General features: G+C 48.0%; 3 protein-coding genes across 7 annotated transcripts in view; 2 read left to right on the top strand and 1 right to left on the bottom strand.

Annotated features, from left to right (window-relative positions):
• LOC130166056 (son of sevenless homolog 1-like) overlaps positions 1 to 18371 on the top strand; it is a 30638-nt gene extending 12267 nt beyond the window's left edge. Inside the window, 17 exon segments of the mRNA XM_056371349.1 lie at positions 21 to 119; positions 913 to 1040; positions 6277 to 6938; positions 7676 to 7757; positions 11345 to 11461; positions 11769 to 11872; positions 12116 to 12338; positions 12417 to 12536; positions 12660 to 12822; positions 13038 to 13155; positions 13238 to 13410; positions 13505 to 13621; positions 14135 to 14408; positions 15955 to 15999; positions 16873 to 16994; positions 17338 to 17476; positions 17479 to 18371. Coding sequence (XP_056227324.1) covers positions 21 to 119; positions 913 to 1040; positions 6277 to 6938; positions 7676 to 7757; positions 11345 to 11461; positions 11769 to 11872; positions 12116 to 12338; positions 12417 to 12536; positions 12660 to 12822; positions 13038 to 13155; positions 13238 to 13410; positions 13505 to 13621; positions 14135 to 14408; positions 15955 to 15999; positions 16873 to 16994; positions 17338 to 17476; positions 17479 to 17816 — 3024 coding nt within the window. The 3' untranslated portion in view covers positions 17817 to 18371.
• Positions 18372 to 18532: 161 nt separating this feature from the next.
• gemin6 (gem (nuclear organelle) associated protein 6) lies at positions 18533 to 19831 on the bottom strand. The gene is made up of 2 exons (XM_056371356.1): positions 19695 to 19831; positions 18533 to 19213 (listed from the first exon to the last, which is right to left on the bottom strand). The coding sequence occupies exons 1-2, from the start codon at positions 19823 to 19825 to the stop codon at positions 18787 to 18789; spliced, it is 558 nt and encodes a 185-aa protein (XP_056227331.1). The 5' UTR covers positions 19826 to 19831; the 3' UTR covers positions 18533 to 18786.
• A 143-nt stretch (positions 19832 to 19974) lies between these two features.
• Positions 19975 to 25259, top strand: LOC130166057 (serine/arginine-rich splicing factor 7-like). 5 transcript variants are annotated; one of them, XM_056371350.1, is made up of 9 exons: positions 20416 to 20555; positions 21359 to 21539; positions 21804 to 21983; positions 22363 to 22436; positions 23820 to 23882; positions 24025 to 24102; positions 24204 to 24269; positions 24669 to 24713; positions 25009 to 25259. In XM_056371350.1, exons 1-9 carry the CDS (start codon positions 20528 to 20530, stop codon positions 25077 to 25079), a joined length of 786 nt encoding a protein of 261 aa, XP_056227325.1. In that variant the 5' UTR covers positions 20416 to 20527; the 3' UTR covers positions 25080 to 25259. The 5 variants fall into 5 exon arrangements, with proteins under 5 accessions (XP_056227330.1, XP_056227325.1, XP_056227326.1 ...); XM_056371351.1 differs by having other exon boundaries at positions 21359 to 21527; XM_056371354.1 differs by having other exon boundaries at positions 20471 to 20605; positions 21359 to 21527.
• The last annotated feature ends 11 nt before the right edge of the window (positions 25260 to 25270 follow it).

Here is a 25270-nt window from a genome sequence, read left to right on the forward strand (position 1 = left end):
TGCTGTTTTTCTGCCTTCAGTCCATCTGTGAAGGTTTTAAAGAGGCTGTTCAGTACGTTCTGCCCAGACTGCTGCTCACTCCTGTTTACCACTGTCTGCACCTGTTCGAGATCCTCAAGGTGAGACCAATACACCTGTACTACACCTGTACTGCAAACTGGGAGCTACCCTTTGGATCTTTAGGGAGATGCCTCAATTGCTGAAGTTTGATTTAAACAAGCCGCCAACACCCCCCAACACCACCACCACCATCATAATTCAGCCGTCTGATTGGACAACTAAAACACATGAAACCAGTCTACCCCACCATGATTCCATGTATCAGACTGGTTTCTGTTGCTGGTTCCCAGTCTGACCAGTATCCTGTGTGTCCAGTCTGGTCTGGGACTTTCCATCATGCAGCTATAAGCTCCTTTGTCCCAGCTGAGGTTAAATCTCTGAAATACCTCCAGTCATGTTCTGCAGATTATTTCTGGGCTGAGGGGAGTGGGTGGGTGGGGGTGGTGCAGGTTTTTCATGGTCTGGTTCTGATGCTGGACTCTGAAGGGAAGGGACAGATGAGCAAAGACTAGATTCTACAATATGCTGGATCTAAACTGAGGTATGAATCAGATCTGGGCCTGTAGCCTTCTGTAGACCAGCTCTGTCAGTCCATAAGGATCTGGTTCTGGTCTAGTATGGTTCTGACACAGTCCCTTATGGGCTCTATCTCTCTGGTCTGGTCCGGTCCTTGTTCTGTCCTGGCTCTTTTACATCAGATATTAATGTAGGTAGATATAAATGATGTCCTGGTCTACAGTCGGCCCTGAAACCTGTGTAATATTTGGTAGCTCACCTGCTCTGTACGTGATGCGGTCTGTGACGGAGAGCATTACCTGCACAGGTGGTGATTACACTTATATGTTTCCATAGCAACTGGAGGAGAAGAGCGAGGATGAGGAGGATAAAGAGTGTCTGAAGCAGGCAATCACCGCCCTGCTCAACCTGCAGAGTAGCATGGAGAGGATCTGCTCCAGGAGCCTGGCCAAGAGGAGGCTCAGGTAGGTCACCTGTACACAACTGTAAACACCTGTACACGGATGCTCTGCCGTCCTGTCTACACCTCCACCTCCACGTCTGTGAAATGTGGATTTAACATGAACTCAAGTAAATAACAGGTGAGAATCTCACTTGAGAACTCCATGATGTCCTCATCAGGTTAGGGTTAGGGTTAAACGAGGAACAATAATAATAATAATTATAATAATGATAATAATAACATTATTTTTACTCATTATTCACATTGATTATAGACACCTCTGACCCATAGACTCTTCATTACTGGAGGAGGTTCCAGCATCTTTCTTGAGGTCAAGGTTCTCATCTGACCGGAGAACAGAGAACTAAAGAGAACCATAAGGTTTACAGAACATTTACAGAATGTTTGCAGAACATTTACAGAAGTTTACAGAACATTTAACTTGAAGAGAACATTTTTCTAACTGTTGCAGAAAAATAAACACTAAATAAATTGTAAACACACAGAACAGATTGAGCTTCAGCAGGAACAAAGAGCTGTTAATACAAACACACACAGGTCCAGTGTGTTGGGCTCCTCCCATCCTCCCTGTACTAAAATAGACCAGGAGGGTGGGGGCGGAGGGGGGTTCGTTAGGGTCGTAGGTGTGTGTGTGTGTGTGTGTGTGTGTGTGTGTGTGTGTGTGTGTGTGTGTGTGTGTGTGTGTTGTGTGTGTGTGTGTGTGTGTGTGTGTGGTGTGTGTGTGTGTGTTGTGTGTGTGTGTGTGTGTGTGTGTGTGTGTGGTGTGTGTGTGTGTGTGTGTGTAAGAAGGAAGCTGCGTCAGTACTGGGCGGTGCTGCTCGGCTGCTCATTGTTCTGTTTGTTAGAAAGAAAAGAAATGAGCGAGGAGACGCTACTGCTGTTTGTTAAGAACATTTCAACTTCAGAAACCTGAGGAGGAGGAGGACAGATGGGTGGATGATTGGCAGGTGGATATGAGGACGTAGGTGACTTCACTTTCTTCTCTCTTTGTCTTTGAGCTGCAAACAGGAGGTTGAGGTTAGAAAGATGGAGGCTGGTGGAGGAAGATGAAGATAGATGGAGGTAAATTGAGGTAGATGAAGATAGTTGGAGGCAGGTGGAGGTAGATGAAGGTAAATTGAGGTAGATCGAGGCAGGGGGAGGTAGATGAAGGTAGATGAAGGTAGATGGAGGTAGATGAAGGTAAATGAAGATAGATGGAGGTAGATGAAGGTAAACTGAGGTAGGTGGAGGCAGGTGGAGGTAGATGGGAGTAGTTGAAGATAGATGGAGGTAGGTGGAGGCAGATGGAAGTAGATGAAGATAGATGGAGGCAGGTGGAGGTAGATGGAAGCAGATGGAAGTAGATGAAGATAGATGGAGGCAGGTAGAGGTAGATGAAGGTAAATTGAGGTAGATGGAGGCAGGTGGAGGTAGATGGAAGCAGATGGAAGTAGATGAAGATAGATGGAGGCAGGTGGAGGTAGATGAAGGTAAATTGAGGTAGATGGAGGCAGGTGGAGGTAGATGGAAGCAGATGGAAGTAGATGAAGATAGATGGAGGCAGGTAGAGGTAGATAGAAGTAGATGGAAGTAGATGAAGATAAATGGAGGCAGGTGGAGGTAGATGAAGGTAAATTGAGGTAGATGGAGGCAGGTGGAGGTAGAATAACGTAAATTGAGGCAGGTGGAGGTAGATGGAAGTAGATAAAGATAGATGGAGGCAGGTGGAGGTAGATTAGGTAAATTGAAGCAGATGGAGGTAGATGGAAGTAGATGAAGATAGATGGAGGCAGGTGGAGGTAGATGGAAGTAGATGAAGATAGATGGAGGCTGGTGGAGGTAGATGAAGATAAATTGAGGTAGATGGAGGCAGGTGGAAGCAGATGGAAGTAGATGAAGATATATGGAGGCAGGTGGAGGTAGATGAAGGTAAATTGAGGTAGATGGAGGCAGGTGGAGGTAGAATAAGGTAAATTGAGGCAGGTGGAAGTAGATGGAAGTAGATGAAGATAGGTGGAGGCAGATTAAGGTAAATTGAAGCAGATGGAGGTAGATGGAGGCAGGTGGAAGCAGATGGAAGTAGATGAAGATAGATGGAGGCAGGTGGAGGCAGATGAAGATAAATTGAGGTAGATGGAGGCAGGTGGAGGTAGAATAAGGTAAATTGAGGCAGGTGGAGGTAGATGGAAGTAGATGGAAGTAGATGAAGATAGGTGGAGGCAGATTAAGGTAAATTGAAGCAGATGGAGGTAGATGGAAGCAGATGGAAGTAGATGAAGATAGATGGAGGCAGGTGGAGGTAGAATAAGGTAAATTGAGGCAGGTGGAGGTAGATGGAAGTAGATGAAGATAGATGGAGGCAGGTGGAGGTAGAATAAGGTAAATTGAGGCAGGTGGAGGTAGATGGAAGTAGATGGAAGTAGATGAAGATAGATGGAGGCAGGTGGAGGTAGAATAAGGTAAATTGAGGCAGGTGGAGGTAGATGGAAGTAGATGGAAGTAGATGAAGATAGATGGAGGCAGGTGGAGGTAGAATAAGGTAAATTGAGGTAGATGGAAGTAGATGAAGATAGATGGAGGCAGGTGGAGGTAGATGAAGGTAAATTGAGGTAGATGGAGATAGATGGAGGTAGAATAAGGTAAATTGAGGCAGGTGGAGGTAGATGGAGGCAGGTGGAGGTAAACTGAGGTAGATGGAGGCAGGTGGAGGTAGAGTGGGGTAGTTGCTGTGATGCTTGTGAAACCGAGTACTGGCATACCTCAGGGGTTTATGTTGTAAACTGATTAGTGAGCTGCTGCTGAAACTCCGCGACTGGTCTGAACTGGCTGAAGATAAAGGAGCAGTCCACTCAGTGTTCACACTGACCAGCTGCTCATCAGGTCCTGCTCCATCTGATGAGTCCTCCTCCACCTGATGTGTCCACCTCAGTCACCGCTGCCTTCAGGGTTTTCTTTGGGTTTGTGGATGTGATTTTAAAGGTGCTCCCTCTGCTATTAGGAGTTAAACTGTGAACAGGTGAGCATCTCCAGCTGAGCTCAGTCTGTCAGATGTTACAGAGACATGTAGTTCTGTTCATTTAAAATCACAGGAGACTTTACAGGTGACAGCAGAAGTAGTTAAAGGTGGAGCAGAGGATGAAACAGGTTACAGGTGTAATGATGTGATTGGATGGGACTGATGAGGATGTGTCACCGTGGAGAGACACAGACAACATTAAACACGGTTCAGAAGTACAGACTGGTCCTCAAACTCATCACTCACCTGATCCCAGATCAGCTTTGATAGACTCAGGAGGTTCTGACTCCTTCAGTCCAGGTCTGGGTTCTCATGTATAGTCACCACCTCCCTCACAAACACTGGGATCTATAAGAATGTGTTCACCTGTACAGAAACTCTGATCCAGGTGAGTCAGAACACCTGGAGACACAGGTGGTGAAGTTAATGACGCTGACTGCTCAACACCTGGTGACACTGTTCACATGTCACCAGGTGTTTATAAAGTCCACATCATGTCTCACATAGAACCAGAACTGTTGGGGAAAACCTGTTCAGGTGTTCACGTGGACACCTGAGAGCACCTCTTCATTTAAACATTTATTGTGAAATGACATGAACCTAGAACCTGGTCTGCAGGTAGCAGTACACGATGGTGTCACAGCGACGATGATGATGTCACTGTGTGTTTAACAGTCCGGCTGTTTTGTCCGAGCTGAAGTCGGAGGTCGTCCTGCTGTGACCTCACTTCCTGTTGGAGCGTGCCTGCCATCACAGCAGCCTCGCTGGTTTGTACCGACCCTCCAATCAGAACGTCCAATCAGAACTCACCCAGCTGTCACATGATGAACAAGTAGAAAACAACCCAATGATGAGATAAAGGAACAGTTCACCCAGACATAATGAAACCTGTGTTTACCTGCTGCAGGTGTTCACCTCAGGGCTCATTTCCAAGCTTTTTCCAGTGCTTTCAACCAGACCACATGGTCTTCAACAGTGTTAACATCAGAGCAGAGAACGAGCTGCATCAGAATAACCCTAACACATTAGAGACAGTATCTCCAATGAACCCAGGGCAGAGACTGTCTGTCTCTGTCTGTCTGTCTGTCTGTCTGTCTGTCTCTCTCTCTGTCTGTCTGTCTGTCTGTCTGTCTCTCTCTTTCTGTCCCTCTGTCTCTGTGTCTCTGTCTGTCTCGCTCTCTGTCTCTCTCTCTCTGTCTGTCTCTGTGTCTCTCTCTGTCTCTCTCTGTGTCTCTCTCTCTCTCTCTCTGTCTGTCTCTGTGTGTGTCTCTCTCTCTCTCTCTCTCTCTCTCTCTCTCTCTCTCTGTCTGTCTCTGTGTCTCTCTGTGTCTCTCTGCTGTGACCTCACTTCCTGTTGGAGCGTGCCTGCTATCACAGCAGCCTCGCTGGTTTGTACCGACCTGTCTCTGTCTCTCTCTCTGTCTCTGTCTGTCTCTGTGTCTCTCTCTCTGTCTCTATCTATCAGAATTAAGGCAAAAGAAATCGTTAAAAAGATGAACCTGCTGGGATGCTGTTAATCAAAGCTTTTTACTTCAAAATTTCACAAATGAGCATTGAACAACAATTCCAGCCATGTTCATCACTTTTTAGTGTCCCATGGAAACACTTCCTGTTGTGTTGTCAGTGTTTGCAGCTCTTATGTTGTCAAACTGATGAAGCTGTTTCTAAATTTGCAGCATGTTGAGCTTCAGGCCCCTACAGCTCACTCTCAGAGGAAGGTGTCTCTGGTTTAACAGTATCGTGCTGGACAGGTGTGCTCAGGTGTGCTCAGGTGTGTTTGTGCTCTGAAAGATGCCCCATGTCATGTTTTAAATCACTGCTGATCAGAGCTGATACATTAGTGTGTTTTTTGTCCAGGGGTTTTACTGAAAACATAAACCTGGTCCTGTAACAGTGGAGGGGTCCTGGACAGGATCAGGTCAGATCTGAATCTTTAAATCCAGAAAACCTTCAAGTAACTTTTGTCTTTAGTAGAAACAATAAGAAGAACCAGATACACAACATTTCCACACACAGTACCTGTGGTGTGTTCAAGTACCTGTGGTGTGTTCAGGTGTTCTGGCTGTATAGGTTTGACCAACAGGTCGTGGTGAACTGTTCCTTTAACGTAAAGTGAAGGAGATCCTGATGAGACCAGGTTCAGGTCTTAGCACTAATACCTCTGTCTTTACTGAACTCAGATCCTCTCAGAGTCTGAGGAGTCCTTACTAACTCTGTCTTCTTCTTTTGTGGTGTTCAGCGAGTCGGCGTGTCGTTTCTACAGCCACCAGATGAAGGGGAAGCACCTGGCAATCAAGAAGATGAATGAGATCCAGAAAAACATTGATGGCTGGGAGGGGAAGGACATCGGCCAGTGCTGCAACGAGTTCATCATGGAGGGCACGCTGACCCGCGTGGGCGCTAAACACGAGCGCCACATCTTCCTGTTCGACGGCCTGATGATCTGCTGCAAGTCCAATCACGGCCCGCCGCGGCTGCCCGGTGCAGGCTCCACGGCGGAGTACCGCCTCAAAGAGAAGTTCTTCATGCGGAAAGTCCAGATTAACGACAAAGACGACAAGGAGGGCGAGTACAGGCACGCCTTTGAGATCATCCTGAAGGACGGCAACAGCGTGGTGTTCGCTGCCAAGTCCGCTGAGGAGAAGAACGGCTGGATGGCGGCGCTGATCTCGCTGCAGTACCGCAGCACCCTGGAGCGCATGCTGGACTCGGCCATGCTGCAGGAGGAGAAGGAGGAGCAGATGAGGCTGCCGGGGGCCGAGGTGTACCGGTTCGCTGAACCGGACTCCGAGGAGAATGTCGTGTTCGAGGAGAACGTCCAGTCCAAGTCCGGGATCCCCATCATCAAAGCAGGAACGGTCCTGAAACTGATCGAGAGACTCACCTTCCACATGTACGCAGGTGAGAGTTACACCTGAGTGACATCACATCACCTGACTCCTCCACATGTCCACAAACTCCCAGAATTCAGTCTGTTTCAGTCTCAGAGGGTCTGATCAGGTCTGTAGATCTGATCCACTACAGGTTCAGGTCACTCAGCTGAGGATTCTGGGTAATATTCTGTGCCTTATTACATGATCTTCCCTCTGGGTGTAAACTTTCTCAGGTTTAGCTGGATGGATAAAAAGTGTGTGTTGTGACTCTGATGTCTGTCACCTGACAGGTCCTCACATGTAGAGAGGAACAGAACACACACACACACAGTTCTGAATTACCTATGTAGTGAGGACTTGTTTTCTGTTCAACTCCCATGATGCATCTGCACCTGGACGAGCGTGTCTGTGGTGTTCGCTGTCAGAAATCACACGTGTGACCTGTGTGTGTTTCCTGTCTGATTGTTAGTGAGGCGTCTCCTCTTTGTTTCCTCTCAGTGTTTTCAGAGTGATGTAAGCGTCATCAGCCAATCACATCACAGCTCTGTGTGTGTGTGTGTGTGTGTGTGTGTGTGTGTGTGTGTGTGTCTGTGTCTGTGTCTGTGTGTGTGTGTGTGTGTGTGTCTGTGTCTGTGTGTGTGTGTGTGTGTGTGTGTGTGTGTTGCACAGCTGACAAAACACAACCTTCATATGATGTGAGTGGACCAGTCAGTATTAGTCCAGTCCTGGTCTATATTAACCCTGTGTGTCTGTTTCCTCCTTCAGATCCGAACTTCGTGCGGACCTTTCTCACCACCTACAGGTCTTTCTGTAAACCTCAGGAGCTGCTGGACCTGCTCATGGAGAGGTGAGCTCATCTATCTGACCCACGGGGACCAATCAGATCGCTTCAGATAATTAACACAACGAACCGTTGTCCAGAGGTCTGTACTACGAAGCAGGATCTGAGGACGGTGGTTCCCTTGTTACCGGGGTAAATCACCATGGTAACTGATGCTGAACTCCTGACCTGCTCCGGCGCAGGTTAACTCAGAGGATCAGATCAGAACCTGTCAACAGCCAAACTACTGACCAATCAGATCACTGGAAAAACTGAGTCATCATTCCTACAGGGTCCTGACAGGGACAAAAAAGTTCACAATAAAGTGATCAATAATAATGATCGGTAGTTTTCCTGTTTTCCTCTCCTCTCCTCCTCTTCCTCTCCTCCTCCTCGCCTCTCCCTCTCTTCCTCTCCTCTCCTCCTCTTCCTCTCCTCCTTCTCTTCCTCTTCCTCTCCTCCTTCTCCTCCTCTCCTCTCCTCTTCCTCCTCTTCTTTTCCTCTTCCTCTCCTCCTTCTCCTCTTCCTCCTCTCCTCTTCCTCTCCTCCTCTTCCTCTCCTCTCCTCCTTCTCCTCCTCTCCTCTTCCTCCTCTCCTCTTCCTCTCCTCTTTCTCTTCCTCTTCCTCCTCTTCCTCTTCCTCTCCTCTCCTCTTCCTCTCCCATCCTCTTCCTCTCCTCTTCCTCTCCTCTTTCTGTTCCTCTCCTCTTTCTCTTCCTCTCCTCTTCCTCTCCTCTCCTCTCCTCTTCCTCTCCTCCTTCTCTTCCTCTCCTCTCCTCTTCCTCTTCTCTTCCTTTCCTCTTCCTCCTCTCCTCCTCCTCGCCTCTTCCTCTCCTCCTCCTCGCCTCTTCCTCTCCTCCTCCTCCTCCTCGCCTCTCCTCCTCTTCCTCTCCTCTCCTCCTTCTCTTCCTCTTCCTCTCTCCTCCTTCTCCTCCTCTGCTCTTCCTCCTCTTCCTCTCCTCTCCTCTTCCTCCTCTCCTCTTCATCTCCTCCTTCTCTCCTCTCCTCTTCCTCTCCTCCTTCTCCTCCTTTCCCTCTTCTCCTCCTTCTCCTCCTCTCCTCTTCCTCTCCTCATTCTCCTCCTCTTCCTCTCCTCTTCCTCCCCTCTTCCTCTCCTCTTCCTCTTCCTTTCCTCCTAATCTTCCTCTCCTCTTCCTCTCCTCCTTCTCTTCCTCTCCTCTTCGTCTCCTCCTTCTCTTCCTCTCCTCTCCTCCTCTCCTCCTTCTCCTCCTTCTCCTATTCCTCTCCTCCTCCTCCTCCTCTTCCTCTCCTCCTTCTCCTCCTCCTCATTCTCCTCCTCTCCTCTTCCTCATCCTCTTCCTCCCTCTCCTCCTCTCCTCTCCTCCTCTTCCTCTCCTCCTTCTCTTCCTCTTCCTCTCCTCCTTCTCCTCCTCTTTCTCTTCCTCTCTTCCTCCTCTTCCTCTCCTCTTCCTCCTCTCCTCTTCCTCTCCTCCTCTTCCTCTCCTCTCCTGCTTTTCCTCTCTTCCTCTCCTCTTCCTCTCCTTCTCGTCCTCTCCTCTTCCTCTCCCTCTCCTCTCCTCTTCCTCTCATCCTTCTCCTCTCCCTCTCCTCTTCCTCCCCTCTTCCTCTCCTCCTAATCTTCCTCTCCTCCTAATCTTCCTCTCCTCTTCCTCTCCTCCTTCTCTTCCTCTCCTCCTCCTCTCCTCTCCTCTTCTCCTCCTCTTCCTCTCCTCCTTCTCTTCCTCTCCTCTTCCTCTCCTCCTTCTCCTCCTCCTCTTCCTCTCCTCTCCTCTTTCTCTTCCTCTCCTCTTCCTCTCCTCCTTCTCTTCCTCTCCTCTTTGTCTCCTCCTCCTCTCCTCCTTCTCCTCCTCTCCACTTCTTCCCCTCTTCCTCTCCTCCTAATCTTCCTCTCCTCTTCCTCTCCTCTTCCTCTCCTCCTAATCTTCCTCTCCTCTTCCTCTCCTCTCCTCTTCCTCTCCTCTTCATCTCCTCTTCTCCCCCTCTCCTCTTCCTCTCTCCTCTTCCTCCCCTCTTCCTCTCCTCCTAATCTTCCTCTCCTCCTAATCTTCCTCTCCTCTTCCTCTCCTCCTTCTCTTCCTCTCCTCTTCGTCTCCTCCTTCTCTTCCTCTCCTCCTCCTCTCCTCCTCCTCCCCTCCTTCTCCTCCTCTCCTATTCCTCTCCTCCTCTCCTCCTCTTCCTCTCCTCCTTCTCCTCCTCCTCTTCCTCTCCTCATTCTCCTCCTAATCTTCCTCTCCTCTTCCTCTCCTCTCCTCTTCCTCTCCTCTCGTCTTCCTCTCCTCTTCGTCTCCTCCTTCTCTTCGTCTCCTCTCCTCTTCCTATCCTCCTTCTCTTCCTCTCCTCTTCCTCTCCTCCTTCTCCTCCCCTCCTCTTCATCTCTTCCTCCCCTCTTCCTCTCCTCCTAATCTTCCTCTCCTCTTCGTCTCCTCCTTCTCTTCCTCTCCTCTTCGTCTCCTCCTTCTCTTCCTCTCCTCTTCCTCTCCTCCTTCTCCTCCTCCTCTCCTCCTCCTCCCCTCCTTCTCCTCCTCTCCTATTCCTCTCCTCCTTCTCCTCTTCCTCTCCTCATTCTCCTCCTAATCTTCCTCTCCTCTTCCTTTCCTCCTAATCTTCCTCTCCTCTCCTCTTCCTCTCCTCTTCCTCTCCTCTTCGTCTCCTCCTTCTCTTCCTCTCCTCTTCTTATCCTCCTTCTCTTCCTCTCCTCTTCCTCTCCTCCTTCTCTCCCTCTCCTCTTCGTCTCCTCCTTCTCTTCCTCTCCTCCTTCTCTTCCTCTCCTCTTCGTCTCCTCCTTCTCTTCCTCTCCTCCTTCTCTTCCTCTCCTCTTCCTATCCTCCTTCTCTTCCTCTCCTCTTCCTCTCCTTCTCTTCCTCTCCTCTCCTCTTCCTCCCCTCTTCCTCTCCTCTTCATCTCCTCCTCCTCTCCTCTTCCTCTCCTCTTCCTCTCCTCCTTCTCTTCCTCTCCTCTTCATCTCCTCCTTCTCTTCCTCTCCTCCTTCTCTTCCTCTCCTCTTCCTCTCCTCCTTCTCTTCCTCTCCTCTTCCTATCCTCCTTCTCTTCCTCTCCTCTTCCTCTCCTCCTTCTCTTCCTCTCCTCCTTCTCCTCCCCTCCTCTTCATCTCCTCCTCCTCTTCCTCTCCTCTCTGCAGCAGAAACAGACATTCATCTGCTTCACATGTTGATAACAGTTGTAATAATAAAGTTCTATAATTCATGCTCTTATTTACATGATATCTTTAGTCATGTGATCATATTGTCACATTTCACCTTGATGAATGTCCCTGTTGGACGTGGTTCAGACGATGTTGCTTATAATTAACAACTCCGCCTCTTTCACATGAACACACTCGTACCTGGACAGGTAAACCAGAGTCAGCTGAGCAGGTGATCAGGTCAATGTTAGGTTCAGAAAGTTATCCTGGGTGTGTTGAACCTGCTTCGTAGTTCAGGCCTCAGGTCCAGACTCTCATGGCTCCACATGAAGCATAAGAACAAAGTATGAATTCGTGGTGTCATAAAAGACACAGTATGTGACACAGTTCTGTGGAAGAAGGTGTAAACACACCTGGCCACTTCCTTCCTCTGTTACGAACATAACTCAGACCTGAGAACGCTGTGCTGATCTGAGGTCTCCCTGTGTCCAGGTTCGAGATCCCGGAGCCGAGGCCCAGCGAGGCGGACCAGATGGAGGGGGGGGAGCAGCCACTCAGCGCTGAACTCAAACGCTTTCGCAAAGAGTTTGTTCAACCGGTCCAGCTCAGGTAGGAAACCGCCCCTGGGGGAGGGGTCACTGAACCCTGAACCTCCGTCAGCAACAGGCTCAGTCCACATGTCCAGGCCTCACACAGAACACCATACTACAACGTCTCGAGAACCGCCTCACACCTCTGTTCTAGAATCTGGTTCTCTGGATCCCAGAGTTCCTGACCTAGTCCAGAGACAGTTCAGAGTTCTACACAAAATGATTCCAGGAAACAGATAAACATGTTGATGAGACTGATCCTCCTCCTCCTCTCTAAACCCCCCCCCCCCCCCCCCCCCCCCCCCCCCCGCCCCCCCCCCCCACAGAGTGCTGAATGTGTGTCGTCACTGGGTAGAGCATCACTTCTACGACTTTGAGAGAGACTCTCACCTGCTCAGACGATTGGAGGACTTCATTGCCTCAGTCAGAGGTACGTACCTGAACACCTCACACCTGTGAGGAGGGCGGAGTCACTCAGGTCAGGTGGTAGAGTGACAGTTCTTCAGACGACCAGAGGGGGCAGCATCACACAGCAGGTGTGCCAGCTGCTTTCTCTGTAATCCATTACTGCATCTGGACAACACACCAACACCTGGACACCTGCTCACAGTTGATGCCCCCCTCAGCAAACACTTATATTGTTACAAGTAGATGATGATGTCACATGTTTCAGGTAAGGCGATGAGGAAGTGGGTGGAGTCGATTACTAAGATCATCCAGAGGAAGAAGCAAGTGCAGGTGAGCGTGCCCAGTCACAGCATCACCTTCCAGAACTCCCCTCCTCCAATCGAGTGGCACATCTGTAAACCAGGAAACACTGAGCAGTTTGACCTCATGACACTGCACCCCATCGAGATCGCCCGCCAACTCACCCTGCTCGAGTCCGACTTCTACAGGTACACACACCTGTCACACACCTGTCTGACATGTCTCACACCTGTCGCACACCTGTCTCACCTGTGTGACCTCCTCAGGGCGGTGCAGCCGTCGGAGCTGGTTGGCAGCGTCTGGACCAAAGAGGACAAAGAGATTCACTCCCCCAACCTGCTGAGGATGATCCGTCACACCACCAACCTCACCCTGTGGTTCGAAAAGTAAGACTCGGCGCCCACATACCTCAGACCACCATCCAGCTGCTTCACCTCCCTCAGCGAACGGAGGTGGCGGTCTGGTTGTTACCGGTCCTGCAGATCTCAGGTATGTGTTTTCTCTAACAGGTGTATCGTAGAAACTGAGAACCTGGAGGAGCGAGTGGCCGTTGTTTCTCGGATCATCGAGATCCTGCAGGTTTTTCAGGAACTCAACAACTTTAACGGAGTCCTGGAGGTCGTCAGTGCCATGAACTCCTCACCTGTCTATAGACTGGACCACACCTTCGAGGTAACTACAACACAGACAATTCAGCTGCTGTTGTCTCTGTTGGAGGTTTGTCAACTCTGTCCCAGCCGATCATCACCATCTGTTCAACCGTAACTGATCCAAAATGAAAATTCCCTCAATAATTTCACACATTGGTAAAAACAGACAGAAAACATCTGGAACAGCTGTTTCCCTGCAGGTGCATAAATAAAGAGGTTTGTTGTTTTTGTTTTCAGCAAATTCCGAGCCGACAGAGAAAAATCCTGGAGGAAGCTCATGAGCTGAGTGAAGATCACTACAAGAAATATTTAGCCAAACTGCGCTCCATCAACCCCCCCTGTGTCCCCTTCTTTGGTATGATCCAACACACTCACCTGGTAGTAAAGGGTTAAACATGAAGGTCAGAGGCACAATAATGAACCTGTGTGTCTGACAGGAATCTACCTGACCAACATCCTGAAGACAGAAGAGGGAAACCCCGACTTCCTGCGCAGACACGGCAAAGATCTGATCAACTTCAGCAAGAGAAGGAAAGTGGCAGAAATCACAGGAGAGATCCAGCAGTACCAGAACCAGCCGTACTGTCTGAGGGTGGAGAGCGACATCAGGGTCAGTCTGATGATGTCACTGTATCACCTGATACAGCTTTAATGAATCAAATCTCACGTTTGTGACCACGTCTGTTCTCTGTGTTCTGAAGCAGAAGTTCTTTGAGAACCTGAACCCAATGGAGGACATGTCAGAGAAGGACTTCGCTGATCATCTGTTCAACAAATCTCTGGAGATTGAACCTCGGAACGCCCGATCATTACCTCGCTTCGTAAGTATCACCATGGCAATATACACATGCATGTTGTGTGTGTATACATACATATATATATATATATATATATATATATATATATATATATATACATATATATACGCACACACAACAGTTGGTTCTGACCAAGTCTGGGACATTTAACTACATGTATAACTCCGCTTCACAGGTGTTCTATGAACCGTTAATTAGCGTCACATTAACAGCCTTGATGAGTCACTCGGTGTAGGAAACGACATGCTGCTCTCTGAGGAAACGGCTTCATGTGTGACTCTTCTACAGTATGAGATGGAGTTTAGGTGACATCACCTGACTCAGACTGAATAGTAAAAAAAAGTCTGAGTAAGGAAAAGTGATCTCTCAGATCTGTGAAGCAGCTCCTTGTCTGACTCCACCTGTCAGGTGTTTGAGAGATGGGAATTTAAACACCTGACTGAAAAATTTTCGAAAAACTTCGATACACAAAACTCTGTCAGTAAAAACCGTCTTTGTCTTTTCACCTGTACCCAGGTGAAGAAGTACACCTGTCCTCTCAAGTCTCCGGGGATCCGTCCCACTTCGGCGAGACCCGGTACCATGAGACACCCGACACCACTGCAGAACGAGCCCAGGAAGATCAGCTACAGCCGCATCCCCGACACCGAAGCTGAGGGGGGGGCTGTCTCTGCCCCCAACTCCCCCCGCACCCCTCTGACTCCGCCTCCTGCCTCCGCCGCCTCCAGCTCCACTGATGTAGGCAGTGTGTTCGACTCGCCACAGGGTCCCAGCAGCCCCTTCCACTCCAGTAAGACCACCCACTGACACTAACCCCGCCCACCGACTAATCACAGAGCTGACACTGTCTTTGTTGTTAACAGGTATCTACAGTTTATTTCTCCTTGGACACGAACAGCTCAGACTAACCTCAGTGTTTCTCCTCCTCCTCCTCTCAGTGTTTCTCCTCCTCTGTGTTTCTCCTCCTCCTCTCTGTTTCTCCTCCTCCTCTCTGTTTCTCCTCTTCCTCTGTTTCTCCTCCTCAGTGTTTCTTCTCCTCCTCTCAGTGTTTCTCCTCCTTAGTGTTTCTTCTTCTCCTCTCAGTGTTTCTCCTCCTCTCAGTTTCTCCTCCTCAGTGTTTCTCCTCCTCCTCTCAGTGTTTCTCCTCCTCAGTATTTCTCCTCCTCCTCTGTGTTTCTCCTCCTCTGTTTCTCCTCCTCTCAGTGTTTCTCCTCCTCCTCAGTGTTTCTCCTCCACCTCTGTTTCTCCTCCTCCTCTGTTTCTCCTCCTCAGTGTTTCTCCTCCTCAGTGTTTCTCCTCCTCTTCTCAGTGTTTCTCCTCCTCTGTGTTTCTCCTCTGTACTCCTCAGTGTTTCTCCTCCTCCTCCTCAGTGTTTCTCCTCCTCCTCACCACAGTGTTTCTCCTCCTCCTCCTCCTGTGTTTCTCCTCCTCTCAGTGTTTCTCCTCCTCCTCCCCACAGTGTTTCTTCTCCTCCTCCTCCTCTGTGTTCCTCCTCAGTGTTTCTCCTCCTCCTCCTCAGTGTTTCTCCTCCTCCTCCTCAGTGTTTCTCCTCCTCCTCCTCAGTGTTTCTCCTCTTTACTCCTCAGTGTTTCTCCTCCTCCTCCTCACAGTGTTTCTCCTCTTTACTCCTCAGTGTTTCTTCTCCTCCTCCTCTGTGTTTCTCCTCCTCCTCTTCTGTGTTTCTCCTCCTCCTCCTCCTCAGTGTTTCTCCTCTTTACTCCTCAGTGTTTCTCCTCCTCCTCCTCTGTGTTCCTCCTCCTCCTCAGTGTTTCTCCTCTTTACTCCTCAGTGTTTCTCCTCCTCCTCCTCTGTGTTCCTCCTCCTCCTCAGTGTTTCTCCTCCTCCTCCTCTTCTGTGTTTCTCCTCCTCCTCCTCAGTGTTTCTCCTCTTTACTCCTCAGTGTTTCTCCTCCTCAGTGTTTCTCCTCCTCATCCTCACAGTGTTTCTCCTCTTTACTCCTCAGTGTTTCTCCTCCTCCTCCTCAGTGTTTCTCCTCCTGCTCCTCAGTGTTTCTCCTCCTCAGTGTTTCTCCTCCTCCTCCTCAGTGTTTCTCCTCCTCATCCTCACAGTGTTTCTCCTCTTTACTCCTCAGTGTTTCTCCTCCTCCTCCTCTGTGTTTCTCCTCCTCCTCCTCCTCAGTGTTTCTCCTCCTCCTCCTCAGTGTTTCTCCTCTTTACTCCTCCGTGTTTCTCCTCCTCCTCCTCAGTGTTTCTCCTCCTGCTCTTCACAGTGTTTCTCCTCTTTACTCCTCAGTGTTTCTCCTCCTCCTCTGTGTTTTCTCTTCCTCCTCCTCAGTGTTTCTCCTCCTCACAGTGTTTCTCCTCTTTACTCCTCAGCCTGCGACAGTATCTTTGCTGTGGTCTCTCTGCCTCACGGACCACGTTAGTATGATCCTCCTGAGTCTGACATCTGCTCCATCGCTCACATCCACCAAGACTCACCTGTGTGATCCGTGTGATGAATCACCTGTTGCCATGTTTCTGTAACATGAGGTCACAGTTGCTGTGGATCAATGACATCTTGATTCCTGATCAATTTAATCAGTATCAGAGCTGATTATTGATTAGACAGATCTGATCGGTGCATCCCACACCATTGTACTCACCTGTCCTAACATTCACCTGTTAGTGTATCACATCCTGCCTTGTCATTTCCATAGTAACTATTTGTCTCCATTGACACCATCAGCTGACAACTCACTATTTGGTAAAGTGGTCTGTGACACCTGAGTCTTTGAACCAATCTGCTGCCGGCAGGATGAACCTGTCCTATAGGTGCATCTGTACAGTCTGATGCAGTCCTGTCCAACACCTGTACTGCAGCTGTTTCTGACATCACACACCTGAGGAGTCAGAATATTAGGAACACCTGAATATAACAGTCCTCAGCAGCACTGAGGTGATTTAACACAACAGGTGGACTGGACCGGACAATGGACAAGTGTACCTGACAGGTGTACCAGACGGTTGCACCTGACAGGTGTACTGGACAGGTGGACACTTAGTGTGTATTTCATCTGGTTGTTGTGTCTGACTGCAGGTTGTTGTCATCAGTGTTTCCTGTGTTTGTGTCAACAGCTGCTTCTGGGTTATAATGAAATCAAAGTTGTCTAACTCCCTGTGTGTGTGTGTGTGTGTGTGTGTGTGTGTGTGTGTGTGTGTGTGTGTGTGTGTGTGTGTGTGTGTGTGTGTGTGTGTGTGTGTGTGTGTGTGTGTGTGTGTGCGCACGCGCGCATGCGCCCTCTCTGGTCTCAGGGTCGTCTTCAGTCTCCTCCATGGTGAGTTTCAGTCGGGGTTCAGAGGACGCTCCTGTTCCTCCTCCTGTTCCTCCTCGCAGACGACCAGAGTCGGCTCCTGCTGAGTCCTCCCCCTCCAAGGTACCTGACCTGGTTCTCTCTTGATCCTCAAGACCAGAGTCCAGCTCTGATCTACCTTTAGTACATAAGTGATGTAATCTTCCACTGCAATGTAAACTGAGACAGGAAGTAGTCTATGGCTAACGTTAGCATTAGCAAAACCTAGGTGACTGGTAACATTACCGCCGATGGCTGAACCAGGAAGAGTTAAGAGTTAGAACGGTTCCTCTGGTTCCTGGACTCTAGTTGTTCAGGTTGAACAACCCTAACCCTGTTGAACTGGTCTCTGATCAGATGTTGTGTTTCCTATCTCTGTCCTCCACACTGATGCTCTCTCTCTCTCTCTCTCTGCCCCCCCCCAAAGATGATGTCGAAGTTGGACAGCCCCCCTGCTGTCCCCCCTCGTCAGCCTACCTGTAAGCTCTTCCCCCCTCGTTACTCTTCGTCGTTGTCATCGTCGTCTCCCCCCGACAGCCCTCCCTTGCTGCCCCCCCGGGAGCCCCTGAGTTCTCCTCTGCACCTCCTCCCCCTCCTCAGGGTCGCCCCCGCTGTGACCTGCTGCCTCAGGCCTTCTTCCCCTCCACAACCTCCACCTCACCCTCCATCACCTCCATCTCCACCACCTCCTCGCCCCCCCTTCCTCCCCCCACTCCCATGACCCCCAGCCCTTCCCCTGCCTCGAGGAAGATGCCCCTCCCCTCCCCCCCCCTCCCTCTCCTCCCCCTCCCCCTGGATGGCCCCCCTGTGCCCCCTCGACACGGTGTCCCCAAACTCCCCCCCAAGACCTACAAGAGGGAGTCTCTGAGCCACGCCCCCCTGCTGGACACCCCCCCTGCACTGTGATTGGACAGCCTGTACTTCCTGAAGGGGGCGGAGCAGCTGGTTCAACAGCCTGTTAAGAAGGGGAGCTAACACTACAGCTGATTGGATCAGAAGAGACGATGGATTTAAAAAAAAAAAACATCCGATTGACCAATCAGGACGCTCTGATCCGATCTAGACTGACAAAATAAAATACAGATCATGTGCCCTTATTCTGAAAAACTGACTGTGGCCTCCAGCAGAACGTCGGAGAACGTTTAGAGAAAATTCGTCTTTCTGTGGTCAGATTTTCATTTGTGTTTCTCGTCTGTGAGCCGAGTCCTGATGAGTCCTCATCGGATCTCCTCATGTTGAACAGAGACTTGTGGATAATGTATTACTCCATGGACTGAGGTGGAAGTGTTGATGTGTCTGGAGCCTTCAGGTACTGGACCAGAACCACGGAGGTACTGTAATGGTTCTGTGGACCTGTTTGTCTCTGATTGTTGATAATGTAACAAACGTGATGATTGGTTCTTTAAAACAAGGGAATAAACGTGTTTCTACCACTGAGCTGGACGGACGACACAACACACACCACTGTCTTTATTTGATTTACTGAAGGTCTACCAAGTCTGCTTCACTCCAGTTTCCATAGTAACTGAGGTTGGATTGATTTTAAATCTCTTTTATGAAACCAAATTTACTGAAAAGAAATCTCGTTACATTGAGTGACGACATGAATAAATAAACGTTACTCAGCAAATTAGACTTTTATTTTGTAAATATCAGTGAAACAGGAAGTGAGAGATAAAAGGATTTTCAGTTTTACAGCCTCTGAACAAACTGAGGATCGACAGGAAGCGGACCCCCTGTGACGTCAGTGTCTCGGTCTTTGCTCCATGTCTGATCCTGGTCTGTCAGAATCCCAGAATATTGATCTGGATCTGAATCTGTAGTTTGGCCTGTCTTCACTTCTATTTTTATTCTGTTCATTTCATCTGTCCGAGGATCAATACCTGTCAGCTGATCTGGTTTTAACTGGATCAGATTCTGGATCAGTCTCTGGATGTAGTCCAGGGTGATCTGGTTTTAACTGGATCAGTTTCTGGATGCGGTCCAGGATGATCTGGTTGGAGCTGTAGCAGTCTTCAGGTCCATATGGGGCCCTGATGGTCAGGACCCCCGCCACCCTCAGCTCGTCCCCTTCCTCCTCCACAGGGACCCGGTTCTTCTCAAGCCAGCTCCGGACCCCCCCCCCCTTCCTTCTCAGCTCCTCTGGGTTCAGGCTGCAGGTCCTCGGGGGGAGGAAGGAGGTCCGGAGACGGTCTGAGGTCTCCTCATTGGCCTCCTGCAGGACCTGCACGTCCTCTACAGCGTGACCCATCACCACCTGCACAGACGTCCCCCCGTCCTCCCTGAAGTCCACCAGGACCATACTGCAGAGGGGACAGGACCACAGAGTCAGAAAGGGGCAGACCAGATCCAGATCAGTCCTGGATCGGAGTCATGTTACATTTGGGATTCAAGATCAGGGCTGACAGGTCTCTGAGGATTCAATGAAATCCTTCAGAACAGGGACTTTAGACCTCATGCTGAACCCTGCTGAGCTCTGAGAGTGATCCAGGACTGATATGGATCTGCCTATAGACTTAAATCAAGCAGGTTCAGTTCTCACATACCGCAAAGACTCAGCTGTCTTATCAAAATAAAGTTACGCAGGACACATCAGCATGAAGTCCCTTCAGAATAAAAGCTATCCTTCATTGTTGAGATACTACAGTTTCTTGATCATGGATCATTTATGGGTTATAAATCAATTTGGGGATGAGTGCAGTGAAGAGATGTGACACAGGTGAACCTGACTCACCTGTGTGAGTGTTACCTGTGTTGTCTGAGGGTGTGAGAGTTATCGATTACCTGGCGGACACCGGGTCCACGGTGAGCAGCCAGCCACGGTGCTCTTCATCTTTTCCCGCCATCACCTTCACCTGTTTGTTGACGTAACGGATCCAATGCAGCGGACCTAACAGAGACCAGCCGCACTGCATGACGGCCCTCAGTAATCAATATGAAAACAATAATCAATACACTTCAGGAGACACGACCCTTTGCTGCTCCACGAGCCTCGAAAGCCTCCGGAGGAAACACCAGACCGACACAAGGTTCCACCTCCGCTTTATTGTCCAAGTAGAGCCGCTGCTGCCCCCTGCTGGAGCGGGGCCGTGGGGGTGGGGTCAAACAAAAGCCTCACAACGATATCTAATTCGAATAATAAATGTAATGAAATTTACATTTAAATAAATACTAAATGCATAAAGACCCGAAAAATAAAACGAATAAATCTACACGCATACACATTTATTCAAACTCAAATCTCAGCAGCAAAAGAAGAAACAAACGGTCACGTTACCAAGAAACTCATAAGACAGAGAAATACAGTGAACTGGTAAAACACAACAACAATGAACAATTAATAGATTACACAGTAAATATAAATGCGAACAAATAAATGACAAACAGCCACAACATATCAAAGGACATTACTACGTTTTTTATCGTCCAAAAAATAATAACACCACAGCAACAAAGCTTCAAATTTGAAATTCTGACAGGAAGTAGTTTGTGTTTTTGTATTGTCGTCGTAGTTTAGACGTCCTCCGCAGTCAATAACGCGCAGCTAGCAACTAAGCTGTCCCGCATCGACCCCGCATAGAGAGCGGACTCTGCGGGGCTGCGGAGCCGCCGTGAAGATGTCCAGATACGGTCGGTACGGAGGAGGTAACCCGCCCTGTGTTCTCTTGTGTCGGTACCGGAGCTCTTCTTGTCCGGTACGGGATAATGTCCGGTGTATCCGGTTAGCAGCAGTTGGCATCATTAGCCTGTAAGAGCGGGATTTAGGCTTTAATATTTAGTAACTGACAAGATTATTAAAAACATAAATATTGATATTATTACCAGTATTACAGATAATGGCTCAGTCTACGGGGAGTCACAGGGACGTTTGACTGATTGTACTTCACATACTCTGCTGTTGAATGCAGTATTGCAGTATTCTGTGCAGTTTCTTTTACAGTGAAACTGATTAAAGGTCAGAGTCACGTGTACATATGAACACGTTAACAGGTTATCCTCCTGTTCTGGACCTGAACAGGTGACTAAGTCCACAGTCCTGGTTCTGAGTGAAATCTTCTCAGATCTGGATTTACATTTACTACATTTTACTGTAGAACAATATATTTATATCTTATTTTAAAATCACGTGGAGGATCATTTATATGCTGAATGTGTAAGAAGAAGATGACAAGTATTAAGTTGTTACTATGGTTACTATGGGTACTATGATTACTTGAAGCCAACAGGCTTTAACATCAGCAGGATTTTGAATGGAGTTTGATTTAGATGAGAGTCAGACACAGTATAATTACTTTAATTTATTCATGTTTCACTATATTTACATATGAGCAGAGCAGTCTTCTGATTGGCTGTTCACATTGTACATGTTTGTCTAGTGTATTATCTGTGTGTTTCCCATCTGTCCTGACCTGTGAGCCTTAACCTGTCGTTGTGTGTGTCCTGTACAGAAACAAAGGTGTATGTGGGGAACCTGGGGATGGGGGCGGGGAAAGGTGAGCTGGAGCGGGCCTTTGGGTACTACGGCCCCCTCAGGACCGTCTGGATCGCCAGGAACCCTCCAGGCTTCGCCTTTGTGGAGTTTGAAGACCCTCGAGACGCTGACGATGCTGTTCGAGGGTTAGACGGAAAGTCAGTACTTTACATCAAAATCACCAGCACAACTAGGGAATTGATAAGATTTTAGATTCTTGTGAATGGAGAGATGACCAGTGTAACCTCAGTCCTTACAGTGTGATTCATTATGGGTCGTTTGTGCACAGAACATTTGATATTGTTCGTATTGTTTCCTTTGGCCATATTAATATTAATACATGTTTATATCAAGATAAGGACATGATAACGATATATACATATATACATCTATACGTCTTGTCTGACACTGATTTATTTCAGGGTGGTTTGTGGGAGTCGGGTCCGGGTCGAACTCTCCACCGGGACACCTCGTCGCTCTCGGTATGACCGACCTCCGACACGTCGACCATTTGACCCCAACGATAAGTGTTATGAATGTGGAGAGAAAGGTCACTATGCCTACGACTGTCACCGCTACGGCCGCCGGAGCCGGAGGAGCAGGTAACCATGGTGACCACCACACCTGCTGACACTTGACAATATAATCTGCTGTTTGAATCCAGTTTCCTGAGCAGCTGAGCCTCAGTCACTGAAACACACAAACACAAGTTTAATGTTAAACTGAACCAACAGGTCTGTACTGCTGGTTCCACACGGACACAGTTACCTGAGCTGTACACACTGTATATATGTATATGCTTATATATATATATATATATATATATATATATATATGCGTTTGTGTGTATAGATATGTGTATATATGTATATGTATATGTATGTATGTATGTATGTATGTATGTATGTATGTATACACACCTGAAGTGTATTTATTGACCCTTTGTTTATCCTAAATAACTTAACCTTCCTTAACTAACAGACAAGTGGAGACAGTCGGGGTGTGCATGAGAGCGTCCACATGTCTGGATGGGGCTAACTGGCCAATCACAACATGTAATCCACACACCCCCCCACACCACCACAAATACAATCTAACACTGTTGCACACCAACCGAGACAGATGATCCAGGGACCTTATGTATCATTTCTTATTATTGATTATTTCTGATTGGTCAGGAACTATTGGGGCGGAGTTAACAGACTTAAAGTTCTAACTTTAGTTTAAAATTAAATATTAATTCTTTTATAGTCTGTTTGTCAGCTGACTGCGGCTCAGCTGATGTTCTCATGTTTTTATCTCAGATGTTACAGAAATATTTTCTGCAGCTGTCAGACCTGAGTCCAACAGGAGGGTTTGATTTAAAGCACAGTGTCCGAGCTGGACGGGGTTTATCTCAACTCATTACGTCACTGTAGCTGAAGGATGTTATTTGAGATCACACACAGCTCCTCCTGATTCAAGTCACATGATCCAGGATCTGCTCCACAGATAGGTTTAACAAAGTCTGACTGACCCTGAACTCTGGAAACTCAAGAGTTTTCTTTTCAGGCAACAGGTAAATAAAGATTCACCATGGAAACAGATCCCTCATATGATCTGATGTGGTCTGGCGACATAGAAACTCAGAAGAAGAAAAGTCACAGTCACTGACTCAGTGTCAGTATCTCTGTTGTTAATAGTTAGGGTGTAGTCATGTTAAACAGGTCGAGGAGCTGAAAACTGACCCTTAGTTTTATGTTGTGGGGACCTGACCTTTGTGAGGACCTGACCCTCAGGTTGGGAACGACTGGTTCAAACTAAATGTTGCGTGACAACAAACAAAGTTTTTAATTTGACTTCTGACTAGAGATAAACTCCGCCCTCCTCCTGGTCTCTGGGCACACCTGGTTTCTGGTGGGTCCAGGTCTACAGTCCCTGACAATCTGTTGTTGATCTGTGTGACTCTAACTGCTGTTTAACTTAAACTGGTCAAAACCTTTCAGGTTTCATCGTTTGATTCAGATCCTAAAAGATTTCATGAGAGCGTCTTGACTAAAGTTTTTCTGCCAAGCTGAGGCTGAACTGATCTGGTTTAGAGGCTCAGAGACAGACCAGCACCGCCCTGTTAATTAACAGTAATGTAACGAGGAAACGAGCCGCTGGACCGCGGTCCCTTCTAGACAAACCCGCCTCGCTTCTATCAAGTCTCAATCAAGCAATTTGGTGTCAGTACGGTCATCGTTAGAAATCTTCTAGATCATCTAGATCTGCTAGACCTGGTCCAAAGAGGACCGACCTGCAAAAGGTTTATTTCATCACCATTAATGCTTTTACTCATTAAGTCCAATGTTTGTGTGTTTGAGTCTCAGACTTCTGCATGAGTTTCAGCAGCTGTAGGTTACAGTCTCTCTCTGGTCCCCTCTCACTGCTGCTCTCCGGGTCTGCTTTGGGTCCAGGTCCAGGTCTCGCTCCAGGTCCCATGGGAGGCGTTACTCTCGCAGCAGGAGCCGAGGGAGGGGGTGAGTGAAGTGCTGATCAGGGTCTCTCAGACGAGAGATGATGATGATGATGACAATGTAGTAATAACAATAATAATAATAATAATAATGATAAGAAGAAGTGTGTATAGTTTTTACTTGTTGATGACGTCATCATGTCCAGGTCCAGGTCTTTCTGTCCTCGTCGCTCCCACTCAGTCTCTCCCAGAAGATCCGGATCTGCCACACCTAGGAGGTCCAGGTCAGACTCTGTCAGACTGATGATGTCATCACTGTCAACAGGAAGCTGTAAACCAGCTTTAACATTTAGATGTCTCTGGCTTGGTTAATGTTCTCCTCCAGGACCAGATCAAGGACCCGGTGCAGGTCCAAGTCCAGGTCCAGGTCGGGTTCTCGAGGCCGGAGCAGGTGGGTGATATCAGATGTGTCCTGTCCAAAACTGACTGAATGGTCTTTTCTCTTTTTCACAGTAAAAGTCTTGCTTTGATCCCTGAGTGGAGACTTTCATAATAAAGGTCCTGTTTTAATGAAATTGCTTTTGATAATGAGAATAAATGTATGATCAGCTGTGGTCATGTGACACGTCTGTTGACGGAGAACTTATACCTGGGATTGATCAGGAACCTGCAGTGACTCCAGCTAAAGACTTTAGATCAGGATCTGCCTTCAGTCACAGATCAGGGAAAAGTCCGCTGACGACACCTTCCAGCTCTGCACTGGTCACAGATGGTTGTTGTCTCAGAGTCCAGGTGTCCAGTGGTAGTTCAGCGTTTAACTGTCTCACATTGTGGACTCCTGTGTTCTCAGGTCTGGATCCATGGGTCAGTCTTGCTCTGGATCTCCAGCTAGAACGTGAGTGGGCAGGTTCTGGTTTAGTTCTGGATCAGTTCTGGTTTGATCTGATTCCTTCAGATCCAGATCCAAGCAGACCTGTAACATTTATATGTAATAATAATATATAAATAACTTAAAATATATAATGTATTCATGTATAATGAAATAACATATATTACATAAATACATAATATATTTCTCTATATAATTAATAATATATAATGTATGTAATTAAGGTACAAGTAATCTGTGTAATCAGTGTTAATGATTACTTGTACATTTTCCACCCCCCCACCTTCTGTGTACCTGATAGTTGCTCGACCTCAGGGAGTCCTGCTGCAGACTGATGATCAGCTGAATGTTTTTCTGTTTTTCTGTCTGTGAATTGATTTGATTGTTATGAGTTTTTCTATGAACAGACTGTGGTCTCGCTTCAGATTATTGAATATTGATGATTGATTATTGTTGTTCTAGTCTGCGTGAGAACCTGTAGAGTTTATGATATGAGGAGCTGAGTGTATGTGTCACTGATCATCTGAAAAACAATAAAGATTTATACAAGTACCCAAAAGTCT

Source organism: Seriola aureovittata, chromosome 3, assembly GCF_021018895.1.
Source record: "Seriola aureovittata isolate HTS-2021-v1 ecotype China chromosome 3, ASM2101889v1, whole genome shotgun sequence".
Classification (NCBI taxonomy): Eukaryota; Metazoa; Chordata; class Actinopteri; order Carangiformes; family Carangidae; genus Seriola; species Seriola aureovittata.